This window comes from Aulostomus chinensis, chromosome 23 (assembly GCF_037954235.1).
Source record: "Aulostomus chinensis isolate RoL2024-O1b breed Wild chromosome 23, RoL_Achi_v1.0, whole genome shotgun sequence".
In the NCBI taxonomy this organism is placed as follows: Eukaryota; Metazoa; Chordata; class Actinopteri; order Syngnathiformes; family Aulostomidae; genus Aulostomus; species Aulostomus chinensis.
Genome location: NC_141342.1, coordinates 19,042,496 through 19,055,563, shown reverse-complemented (window position 1 = coordinate 19,055,563; position 13,068 = coordinate 19,042,496). Strand labels below are relative to the sequence as shown.

The 13,068-nt window shown below is 46.0% G+C and overlaps 1 protein-coding gene across 3 annotated transcripts in view; it reads left to right on the top strand.

The window, feature by feature from the left end:
* Window positions 1–13,068, top strand: part of LOC147239912 (neurabin-2-like) — a 22,427-nt gene extending 9,359 nt beyond the window's left edge. For all 3 annotated transcript variants that reach the window (XM_086196556.1, XM_086196554.1, XM_086196555.1), the window contains 9 exons: window positions 3,927–4,059; window positions 5,492–5,612; window positions 5,745–5,849; window positions 7,718–7,850; window positions 10,200–10,352; window positions 10,438–10,491; window positions 10,570–10,799; window positions 10,903–10,999; window positions 11,501–13,068. In XM_086196556.1, coding sequence (XP_086052682.1) covers window positions 3,927–4,059; window positions 5,492–5,612; window positions 5,745–5,849; window positions 7,718–7,850; window positions 10,200–10,352; window positions 10,438–10,491; window positions 10,570–10,799; window positions 10,903–10,999; window positions 11,501–11,551 — 1,077 coding nt within the window. In that variant the 3' untranslated portion in view covers window positions 11,552–13,068. The remainder of the gene's footprint in view (window positions 1–3,926; window positions 4,060–5,491; window positions 5,613–5,744; window positions 5,850–7,717; window positions 7,851–10,199; window positions 10,353–10,437; window positions 10,492–10,569; window positions 10,800–10,902; window positions 11,000–11,500) is intronic.

Below are 13,068 nucleotides of genomic sequence, written 5' to 3'. Positions count from 1 at the left end.
TTGGATGCAAACAGTGTGTTTTGTGTGTCTGTAATCCACGTTCCGCTAATCCTTCTAAATACAAAGGTAACCTAAATCAAGACCCATTAGACTCCACCGCATGCTATCTGTCAGAGGCAGCAGCATTCGGGTCAGTTCACTTGAATTTAACCCTGGACTTGAAAAAGAAAATATCCCAATGGCTGCAAGCGCCTCAACCTCCACCACCGAGGTCACGCTTTCACCTGCTGCTCTCGCTTTGTTTTTAGGTCTTCGACAAAAAACTACCAGGGCACAAAACCTGCATAACTCAAAAAAGAAACATATATTATGTTGAGCAAGATTTTGCTTTGTTCTGTTGCTCTGGTACTTTTCAAACTTGATCCCCTTTATTATATTGTACACGACAGTTGCAGTGTTTTTTTGTTTTTTTTTTCCCCTCATCAAATCTCGCAGCACCGCTTGGTTGGAGGGTGCGGGAAGGTCGGAGGTAGAAGCCGTCATATTCCAGGGCCGGGTTTGATCGTATTCTCGTAAAATGTCAAGAAATGCGGTGAATTAACGAACACAAACTACCTGAGCCCATCACAACAAGCGTCTTTGTTTTTTCTGGGCCTGATGTTAAACCAGTAATGATATTGTCGTGAGGATGAAGGCAGCGGCTGAAGATGTGGATATTTAAAGTGTAAAGTAACACGAGAGCCACGACTGATAGAAGTGAGCGAGACGTAGATGAACTGCGAGAAAGGAACTAAGTACAACCGGACTAACGACACAACCAAGAACAGGTGGTAGAACAGGAGGGCCAGCCAGGAGCCGATTGGTCAGAGACAATAGGGACACGGCTGCGCAGACCAGGACCCTGATGAGCTCATGAGACCAGGCTGCGCAGACCAGGACCCTGATGAGCTCATGAGACCAGGCTGCGCAGACCAGGACCCTGATGAGCTCATGAGACCAGGCTGCGCAGACCAGGACCCTGATGAGCTCATGAGACCAGGCTGCGCAGACCAGGAACCTGGTGAGCTCATGAGACCAGGCTGCGCAGACCAGGACCCTTATTAGCTCATGAGATCCGCACACAGCATGAAGCTCCAGAGAGGATCATTGGCACTCTTTGACAAAAACGCTGCAGCCATTTTGGACTGATGGCATCTTTTAATAGAAACGGTACGACGTCGACAGACCCGCAGACAAGATGGCAAAATAAGAGTTTTTAGAGTTAAAAGTGGCGTCATTAAGTTCTTGACACGCTACCACGTATTCGCTGGTTTGTTCAAGGGAGGTTTTCTGTCTCTAATGGTGGTGAACGCCACTCCTCATCGAGCTTTCACGTCTGTGCCTGCCGATCACAAGAACACAGGAATTTAACTACAAATTAAGACAGCAAATGACGACAACCTAACGCCGAATCATGAAAGTCTAGACTGAACATCAACGGTCCAGAAAAACACTCTAAAATAACCGATAAACATTACTGAATTAATGATAAATTGAGAACGGCTTGTTTTTCTTTTATTTTTTTCGCGTTGAGACAGAAGAGAGGATCAATACCTCAGCTCACTAATTAATTAAATTAGAATCATTTCATTTTGCCTAATCAATTTCTCCTCTCTGCATTAAATACTGAAGTTCAATTATTTTCAGTAGATTATCTGAGAGTATAAAATTGGCTTGTATTAAATGGATAGTGTGACCCTGAGCTCTGTATTAGCGCGTAGTTTTCAAGCACACCGTTGGAGAGTAATTTCTCAGAACAGACAGCGATGGCGGTGATTTGGCTGAAGGCCACGTGTTTTAAACCCCATTCTGATGGCTTAGGAAGGCTTGAAAGTGGAAGCAGCAGCTTGTACAGTGATCAATGATGCATGAAAATACAATAATACCAAATAAATCTCAGCGAGGACGGGCTGGTTACATTTCAAAGGCCCTGTCAAAACTGACATGCTCGTCAGTGCGGGGTTGCTAGGCAGAGGGGGCCTGTGTGGCTGCGGGGCAGGGCTGAAGCTATGAGATGCTACTCTGAAACACAGACGGATGCCGAAAACCACAGAGAGAGAGAGAGAGGTGAGAGATTCACAGCATGAAAGTAAGAAGACAAAGTGTTAAATGTTGCAGCAGCGAGTACAAATGATTAAGAAGAGTAAAAAAAAAAAAAATCAAAAAAAGCACTGAATTAGTGAGGCGAGTAGAGCAAGTAAGGTGGTGCATGCATAATCACCTTGGAAGATTGACAGCGAGGGCTTTAAAATTCAAGATAGCTGACTGTGTGTGTGTGCGTGTGTGTGTGTGTGCGCGCGCGAGCGCGAGCAAGCAGCAGCTGCAGAGGGCCTGCATTAGCATGCTGGAGGTGGTTATGTAAACTGCCATGCTGTTAAGCCAGAATGAATGTGGGAAGTTGGGCCCTGTAACAGAGGCCTCTGTCTTCATAAGAGCCTCTTCTGTGGTAGCGATAGATTCCCCCCCCTCCACCCTCGTGAGGTGATGTGGCCTGGAGGAAACGCAGCGGCTGATTGAAATGGTCTATAAATGTCAATGGCATCATGCCTGCACGTCAGTTATGATTGAACCACCAACGATCTCAACCGTGTGCATCACTGACAGCATCCCCGATAAGATAAGAACACAAGTTCACTTGCACTGCTGCCTGAACATGCTAGTTGTTTTTGGGAGGCTAACTAGGAAGTTAGCATGGGTTGCCCTAAAGCTAATGGGATTTTTACACTGGATTTGTTATTATTCCAGAAAATCACCTCCTTTTATTTAGCCTGATGATTCTCACAAACTAGCACAACTTTTTTTGTGGTTTTTGAAGCGTAAATGCAACTGTTGTTAGCACAGGGCTAGCGCTTCTACGGCTCCACAGCTAGCTTAGCGCCTTTTCCCTCTCCGAGCGAGTTATTTCACGTTGTTGAGCTCATGAAAGCTTCAGTACGGGGTTTGTCTCATTTTGTCCAATGAAAATCAAACTGGTGGCACACATCTCTGCCTGTTACACACTCAGTTAGACGGGTCGTGTTGGCGCTTAGTGAACATGCCCTGATGTAGCCCAGGGGCAGCTAGCTAGTTTATTAGTCAACATTATGCTAACATCACCATCTGTACAGGGTTCATCTAAAAGATGCAAAGGAGTCCCGATGATGTGAATCAAAGGCTCCTCATACGTCGCCTGCGTCAAATACTTGGTTCCAACTGTGAGATGTTTTGTGGTTTTGTGACTGAAAGGTTTCCGGTGAGATCGACTTAATCGCCTCTTGAAGTCGCACACCACCGACACGTAAATGAAAGTACGGTGCTCTGTTTTTTTTGTCACTCGGTGACACAAACACAAGTGATTCCACGGAAACTGTGCTCACAGGAAGTGATACGTTTCAGTGTCGATCAGCAGTTTCAGTATGAGAGCAGATGAGCTGATAATTTAGAGAGGTCGTGTATTATTTTTGGGGATGTTTTCTTCTGCGGAGAGTTGGTTTAATAATGAAGCTGAAGTCATCTAATTACACAAACACACACACACACACACATCCTTGCACTTATAACTTTGTGAGGACTTTCATTGACGTAATACATTCCCTGGCCCCTCACCCTAAACTTAACCATCTCAACTGACTGCCTGACCCCAACCTTGACCCTAAACCTAACCTGAACCCGATTCTAACCTTGACCCTAAACCTAACCAGAACCTGAATCTAACCTGGACCCTAAAATCAAGTCTTGACCTTCAAACAGCCCTTTGAAGATGTGAGGACCGGCTAAAGTGTCCTCACTTTCCAAAATTGTCCTCACTCTGTTGGTTAAATACGTATTTTAGTCCTCCATAGGTAGCAAATACAAGAACACACACACACACACACACACACACACACACACAAAATCACAAAGATTCTCCCTTTGCACAAATATTGTAGAATCTCAGGCGACTCTAAATGTGACGCTTCCTCCCTCAGGTGTTCGCCACCTACCCCAACGAAGACTACGACAGGCGCAACGAAGATGTGGATCCCATGGCGGCGTCTGCTGAGTACGAGCTGGAGAAGAGGGTGGAAAGGCTGGACCTTTTCCCCGTGGAGCTGGAGAAAGGTACCCAGCATTAGAACGTCGCCTAAAAGGTCTGCTGGTACGGAGGGAACCCGGCGCCCGGTTCTTGTTAATGACTGCCTTCCTCTGCACGTCAGAGGCCTCGTGATGCGTGACTGATTCAGCTCCGTTACACGAAAACGCAGGTTTGCCAGATCCAAAAAGACTCTAGTGGAGCCAGACTGATACTGCAAGTCAGCCTGGTTGATCGTTTCCTCTGATGTCATCAGTGTGTAAGACACCACATCAAAAACTCGTGTAACAGAACAGAAAAAACAAAAAAAGATGCGGCGAATTATTTACACTCATTACATTTGCAGGGAGGTTCGTTGCCTCTGTGCTCTGATGTCATTTTAACCTGAAATATGCAGCTGCTGCTACATTTGTCCGTCGGATGCTTCTCAGATTTATACTTTTTTTTAAATCAACCACGCGTGAACCATCGCCGCTGGTCGCTGCACTGATTTATTCATTTGTATGTTGGGAGGATAAAGTTTGCCCTCCTGCCTCTGTGTCAGATTTTTATCACAAGCGTTTGATAATTTTAGGTTTCATTTAAAAGAAGTTTGGACTTTTTTTTTAAATGTACGTTGTGGCTGATGTACCGACATCAGAATTTGCTCCTTCACCCTCTCGCGGCTCCTGTGCGGCGGGTCCTCGCACGTCCGTGGTTGTAGCCTCCATCTCTCCTCGGCGAGCCACACTTCCAACATGCCTTTAACGTTATGGCGCATGAATACATTTATACACGACTATATTTAGAAGTGTGTTCAGGGAGGGTTAGAGAGGATGCGACCAGGGTTTACATAAACGATGCGTACGCGGTTTATATTAACTCCGTCTGGGAAGGAGGGAATATTCCACCTCCGGGCTGGAAACCTGTTTTCACGGATCACCTATGAGGCGGGTGAATAAAAACGCCGCTCAGTTATTTCAAGAAGGCGCCGTCGTCAGGTTTTTCTCTGTCCTCCAGGAGCAGAGAACCAGAGGAGTCCCAAATTCACTTTTTAGCTCACCAGAACCAAAACCTGTAGTTTGGGGGGGTTGAAAAAAAGAAAGTCTCCCTGCCAAGAAAAGTATGTGACATTAGAAACAGGGTCAAAGGAGACTGGTTGACTGCCAGCAAGCTGCTTGTGTTTTGTGTGAATGATAAATGAACAATTCAGCAAAGCCTGACGGCTGCTGATGCAAATTGTTTTATTTTCAAAAATGAGAATCTTTCTGTTGCTTCGCTGTGGGATTATTAAAAATAGCTGCAGCGAGTAACTGGAGATGTATTCATCATCAGAAACGAGTCTCAGCTCTTGTTACCGAATTCCCAAATGTGATGATGCCACAGCTTTGGAGTCAAAGTCACAGAGACTCTCCCTGGATTGACTGGCCAAAGCTGTTAAACCTGGATTATAATCTAACCAGTCCGCTGGCTGTCGTTCAGATGGCGACGGCCTGGGCATCAGTATCATCGGGATGGGTGCGGGAGCCGACATGGGCCTGGAGAAGCTGGGCATCTTTGTGAAGACGGTCACAGAAGGAGGAGCGGCGCATCGGGACGGCAGGTTAGTCGATCCCAACGGCTTCGCTTTAAAATTCCGTCGTTTTTTTTGTTTGTTTGTTTGTTTTTTTCTTGAGCTAAAAATGGCTTGAGAAGAAAATGGAGAACTTCTAAACTTGTCTCGTGTCTGGTCCAGGATCCAGGTGAACGATCTGATCGTGGAGGTGGACGGAACCAGTCTGGTTGGAGTCACTCAGAGCTTCGCCGCCTCTGTGCTGAGGAACACATCGGGAACCGTCAAGTATGTGTTCCGACTCTTGTAAACATCCCGAAACACACGAGTCACTCCCACACGGCGGAGGTGGGAGCCCAGGCCGTGGCTCTAGGAGGCTCATCTGTGGGTCGCTCCTCCGGCTTCATCCAGATTAAAGGTGTTTTCACACCTGCCCTCTTTGGTCAGGTGTGTTGATTGGGATCGTTTGTGCAGGTGCGACTGAGAGCTCGTTGAAGTGGTGGTCTGGATGTAGTTCCACTCAAAACCCTGGCACGGTTTGTGTTTGTGAACTTCTGAACTCGAACCCACCCAACTACCAAGTGAGGTCTTGAGCTAAACAGCTTCTGTAACCAGGCTTGCTTTTTTTTTTTAAACTTTGGAGCGTTTTCACACCCACAGACTGGAACAGAGAGTGAAAGAGTTCATACGGTCGGAAAAACCCCCAGTAAAGTCAGGGAAAACAACGAATCAGGCCTGGAAAAGTGTTTGAAAAAGGCAGGAAATTAAAAATATCAGACTTTATGCGCCTCTGTTGAGTTAAATCAGTTTTAGTTAGCATGAATTAATTTGGTGAAATGTTTTCGATGCATCAAACAGCGTCGGGTGTCATCAGTTTTTTTGTAATCAAACCCTGAAAAATTCTGATGTGGAGATATTTTTGATAGCGAGGTGTCAGTGAATGTATGAACATGACCATTATTTCCCCAAAGCTGTGGAAACGTCATGGAAGTTTCATGTCAGAAGTACATGGGAAACCCTGTAGAATTTATATTCGCCAAAGTCGTAGTGACATGCATCAAACGAAAAACTCATTCAGACCAGAGCAAACGAACTAGAGCTGTGAAAAACAATATCAGAGAAACTGTAGACTTGTAATGGTTTTCCTCTTTGAATGAACAGCGCTAACAGCATGCTAGCATGTTTAACTGTGAGCACGCTAGCCTGCTAAATTTAGCATTTAGCTCCCACCGCCTTCGCTCGCTGTCGTCTCGCCTCTGCTCTCGCCCTGATATTGTTTCCTCTAGCCGGCCTCCTCTGTGACCAGGACCAATGTGAGTCACCGTCACTACTTTAGCGCCGAGACCTGGTTTCCTCTTGGTACGTTCCTACTGTCAGTGTCACTCACGGCGCTGACTTCTACCACATCCTGCCCATTCAGCTCCCCAGACAGCAGATTCCTATCTCCAGTCTCAGAGGGTCACCATTATACCCTTCACTGGTGCACCGCTCCTCATGGAGGCGTCCTGAATCAGGCCCAAAGAATGAAAGAATAAAAGTCAGCATCAAATATGCGTCTGAAATGCCGGGGCGTTGTGACTCTCGCACAGTTTGACCGTTCCCATCTCTGCTGTCAAAGCGCATTCATAATTCAGGCTGTAGTGGTCGGCACCGGTGGGGTCCTCGCTGTGTGCCTTGTGAGGAACGGAGGCCTCTGTAGATGCCTCATACATTATGGATCTGTTATGACGAAGGGCTCAGACCGACTCGTAAAAACACAGCCAGACAAACAGCGTGTTAGCGGACATTTAATTATCCGAAAGACGGCAGCGGCGAGCTTAATAACTCGTACGGGTCCCGCTGCCGGTTTAATTAGACGGAGCCTCAACCAGGAAACTTCTGTAATGAACTCAAGCGCAGATAGAAGCAGAGCTGACGGGTTGATCTTAATCATAGGCGACTGCGTCTAAACAGGAAGCAATTTTCTGTCATCAGAGCGCCGCTGCATTCCTCCCCACGTGAAAACACGACACCACGCCACCGGCCTACGTCTAAAAACACTCCAAGGCCTCACGGGCGCAGTGTTGGTGCTCGGCAGTGGTCAGGAGGAAAAGAGCCGTTGTCTGTTATTTAGCACACCCCCATATGAATTCATCCCACCAATTGTACAAATGCAGGTTTTTCATCGGACGGGAGAAGCCTGGGGAGCAGAGCGAGGTGGCCCAGCTGATCCAGCAGACCCTGGAGCAGGAGCGCTGGCAGAGGGAGATGATGGAGCAGCGCTACAACCAGTACATGGACGAGCAGGAGGTGAGACGGCAAAAGGGACGACTCAGACATGGGCGGTGGGATCCAGGGGTGGTGCAGGGGTGAGGGGGAATGCTTACTGAACAATTTCCATCCCTCCCTCTGTCTCCCTCTCTTTCTCTCGCTCGCTCCCCTGCCTCTCTGAAAAGGCCCTCACCTTCTAAATTCTGTCAAGAATAATAAAAACACTCCAATGCTGCTAACAGGCCTTATTTAGCGGTGATTACTGGCCATTTTAGGGATCTTTATTTGTTTTTTTACAGTTCAAATGCGGTCTGTCAGGCAATTATCAAACCGCTGCAGTGTAAAAGAGCTCACTGACACTCCCCGAAGAGCTTTATGTCACTGTATCCTACACAGTACAAGATATCAGCCTCTTAAAGTAATACTCCACCCTAAATTTTTTTTCTCCTTTCAATTAATCCGAAAAAAAGGTGTTTTCAAATCAAGTAGAAGTATCTGCCCTCCTGCAGTACTTCCTCGTAACTCCTCGTAACTCCTAAATGCCGAAAGAATCAGCCACATTTTTTTTTTTTTTTTTTTAGCTGGACGCTAATAGCTTCTGACGGCTAACAACAACAAAACTGTCCAACATCATCCGTTCACGAGCTCTCAAGTGTAAACCACGTCGTGTTCGTTTGATAACCCTTTAACACTTTCATTTGAGCTATAAAAAAACCCCAAGAACAACAACCAGCTGTAGCGCTTTCCGTTCAGCGCCGCTGTGACTGAGCGTCGAAGAACAGGAAGTATTACAGCTTGTTGGTTTGTGAGTACTGAGCATGTGGCTGGATGAAGAGGACGCTGGCAGCTGCACTTGAGTGTGTTTCTGGCCATCGGAAGCTGTCAGTCGCCGTTTAGCTCCAAGCTAAATACACGTGGCCGGCTTCTCCTGCTCTCTGGAGTCAGAAAGAATAAAAATGCAGGAGGCAAAAAATGTTTTTCTTTTAGTACTGGAAAGGCAGAAGCCCCTTTCTGGGTGATGTATCACTTTAAGGCCCAACATAACGGCCTGTTTTACAGTTGTTGCCACATCAGCATGATCTGGTTCCTCTTCAGGATTGTGACATTCTTCCCAGTGTGAACAGATCTGACCCCATCTGCTTCTGGCACGAGGTTCTGTTGCTGTGTCCAGCGCCTGGGTTTAGCGTGGTAAAACGTTAAGCTCCGCTCTAAAAATGAGGCCGAATCAGGGTGGCGCCGCTCGTTCCTCAGATGAATGTTGCGTCCGTGATCTTTGTCTCAAATCGTCTCTCTGGTTTGTTCTCAGAAACGTCTTTCAGTTCCATGAAAGTAACGCAGGAAGTTGCTCCATTCATACAAGGGTGATGGTGGGTGGTTCTTGAAAAGCATGAAGTTGTATAATGGGGAAAAAAAAGGGAGCTGTCTGCTTTATTGAGTTTAGCACCATCTAGTGTTGATGTGCTGCCACAGTGCAGAATAAGTTTAGCGTCACCGTGTACCCGGTGTCTCTAGACCTTCTTAGCCAAACATTTCAGAACAAAAACGTGGGATTTTCTTGGTTCTTGTTTGCTTCCTGGGAAGAGTAACCCACGCATCAGATCAGGTATCAGACTCTGGTTTGCCCTCAACTGCAACACCTCAAGAAAAAAAATACACTGAATAAAAATTTGTATTATGCAAAATGCAATGCTCTCATTTGCCAAAGTGCGTGAAGTGATAGCTGAATGATTTATTCATTTTCCTTGACATTCGCACAGACGTGTTGTCGTGACTCTACGCTCACGGTTCTTAGACAGCCTGGTAATCCATCTGGAGCGCAAGAGACGGATATTAAGATTCTGATTAGAGGCCATGATCCCTGCCCAGGTTTTGAGTGCTCACGCCGGGGTCAAGAAGAGGTCACCCCAAATCCTCCAGATCCGGCTCATCATAATGCTGCAGATGTCAACAGAGAGGGACGGGTTTCTGGTGAAAGTGCCTGCATTTTCTTGCATTTTGTTGGTTTTAAGAACCTTTTTTTTTTTTTTTTTTTTTTAACCAGAACTGCATCGGGTATACAAGTGTACAGGTATACACAAAGTACTAGGTACAGTATAGGAACCCAAATGCGACCTACAAGGCTGTTCCAGCCTAAAGAAATGTGTATTTTCTAACTCGTCTCCAGTAATCGGCGGCATCCTTAAGCATCTAGTTTTTTAGTAACTGAACTCCGTCGGCCCCGGAACAACGAAGGTGGAAGCAGTTTCATTGCAAACGAAGCAAAGTTGTGTATCACAAACGCACGAATCTGGATACGGTACATCTGGACTGAACAAACAGCAGTCCGGGGAAGTATTTAAAACATTCACGAGGTCGAATGTTTATCCAGCCTCATCTTCGCCGCTGCAGGGTGGTGAATATGGCACAGATGAGGAGGAGGAGGAGGACGAGGAGGTCAGTCCTCAGTATCCCAGCGCCATCGAGGTGTTCGACTTGGCAGAGAACGAGGACATGTCGCCTCTGGAGACGGACCCTGAGAAACTGGCCCATAAATACAAAGAGGTGAGGACTTATTCAGATCTGTAATCACAGTCGATCTCCCCTGAGGATCCTAAAATTTACACCTGTGTTTAAAATTCTCATTCAGCTCCAGATAAAGCACGCGGTCACCCAGGCTGAGATCCAGCAGCTGAAGAGAAAGGTACGGTCCATCAGCCACAGAGCAGGATCTCTGGTTTCTCCCGGTGTTGCTGAAACAAGTGCTCCCCTCTTCCTGCAGCTGCATCATGCGGAGCAGGAGAAGCAGCGCTGGCGTATGGATAAGGCCCAGCTGGAGCAGACGCTGCAGGAGAACAAGGAGCGCATGGAGAAGCTGGAGGGCTACTGGATGGAGGCTCAGAGTCTCTGCCAGGCTGTGGACGAGCACCTGAAGGAGACACAAGCTCAGTATCAGGCCTTGGAGCGCAAGTACAGCAAAGCCAAACGCCTGATCAAGGAGTATCAGCAGAAGTAAGACACACACACACACACACACACACACACACACACACACACACAGCAGTTCAACAGGATCGATAGTGTGTGAGCTGATCGATGTTGCCCTCTTGAACAGGGAGATCGAGTATCTGAAGAAGGAGACTCAGCGTTGTGCACAAGTCGGAGCTGAAGCCTCGCTTCTGAAGGAGGAGTCGGGTCAACTCCAGGAGCAGGTCTGACTCTGGGAACAGCCCATCGCTTGACACTTTGCGTTTTGGAAATAAAATCTGAACGTCAGAAAAACTCTTTGCTCTGTTCATTTTGAGCCGTGAGGCTGACGATACTGGTGAGCTTCATTATAGCACCAATTAGTGCGTTTTAATTGGATGTTACGTCAGATTGTCTCGCTCACTACTGGCTATATCTTAAGCATTGCCCTAAGGTGACACACAGCCACATGTTTAGGGCCTGAGCCCGGAGGTACTCCCTCCCCTATTATGTTTTTACATCAGATTTCTTCTTTTTTGTTTCCAGAGGTTGAGAAATACAGGTTTTAGTGGGATATAACCATTTGTCAGAAAACTCTGAGGTTTGAAGAGGTTTTTTTTTTTTTTTTTTTTTTTAAAGTTCAGTTTTCTTGGTGTTTTTACATCTAAAATGGGGGAAAAAAAGAGAGAGAGAAGCTCCAGAATCCGTGTCATGAATTCATTGTTCTTCTGCTCTGTCCCCACTAGGTGGCAGACCTGGAGTGTCGGGTGGAGGAGCTGAAATCAGAACCTTTATAAAAGCCTTTTTTTCGTTGTTGTTCTCCTGTTACATGGCTCAGAAATCTGAACTGGAGAGGAAAGACTAAGGAGAATACAGTGTTCTTGTTCTTGTGATGAACTGCAGGGTATTCCTTCCTCCACAGGCACAGCAGTTAGCGGTTGTTTACTGGTGATGTGCCCTCAGGCTTTGTATCTCAGCCCCTTAACCCTTTTAACCATCAGTTTTTCTGTTAACATGGAGAGGTGAAGAGCCGAATCATCGCGAATACGGACTCTGTTGAGCTCTAATGTTCTGTTCCTTTTTCTTTTTCCTGAATACAGTATTTAATCCCTTAATTTGTGATTTTGTGACAGACCAAGCTGTTGCTTTTAATTGCCAAAAAACAAAATTCCTTTCTTTCTTTGGCCTAGTTTTGTGACTTTTCTTTTTCATTTTGTACAGATGTGATACTGTGTGGTTTGTAAAAATTTTTAATATGTGTATACCATTTAACATAATATAATTAGATTAAAGGAACACGCCAACTTTTTGGGAAACATGCTTATTTGCCGTCCTCCTTGGAGACAAACAGAGGATGGATACCTTTCTCTGTGCTGCACGAGAGACCGGTTTAATGCTAGTTAGCTTAGCACAATGACTTGTAGCGGATGGGAAGTGCTAGCATACCTCGGTCTGAAGTAATCAATCTTGTGTTCGCCTGCTTTAATAGAACTAGAATTCTGTATAATATCCACTATAAAATGGCAATTAAAAAAAACACATGGTAATTTTAGACATAGACACATATTTGGAACTACTTTCCTGACTAAACCGCCAGGCGGAGTGATCTGACACCACAAATGCCCCACTGTAACGTCAGACTTTGCAAGAAAGGGAAAGAGGAACTACTTCTCGTCCTACCAAGACCCTGAACTTCTGCTATTTGGTGGCTCTTTTCAGAGGTATGCTAACACCTAGGTAAGCTAACTAGCGCTCAGTTTGTAGCTTCCCAGTGCAGCTCGGAGTCCAAGAGGGTGTCGTCCTGTCTGGGTCTGGAGAGGATGACAAACAAGCTTATTCCCCAAAAAGCTGGCGCGCACCTTTAAGGGTCGTTGTATATTTTACGTGATGGAGACGTGTAAAAAGGACAGATTGCACTGAAGAGGACGTCAACAAGGTGCTTCACTGGAATGAAGGAGAAGACGAGTCTAGCAAACGTACAAACTAACCTTTGTAGGGGTCGTGTCACTTACCTTGGGAACCACCTGCTGCCTACCTTTCAGACATGTTTGTGTATTTTTACACACAGACTCATGAACCAGTCCTCCATTTTCAGCCCCTTAACCTCTTTCAGAATGGACCACAGAAACAAGCCTCTGCAGCTGCCGTGCCACAAACGAACTTTTTACCCCTAAAACTGGATGTTGTTAAGGACTTGTGTAACTGGTATTAGTTAGGACTACTGATTTAATAAACATTAGTGAACCGGGTTGTAAAGAAGCCGTTACCAGCAGCAAAGATTAAACGAACAAACAAAAAAAACAAAAAAAAAAAA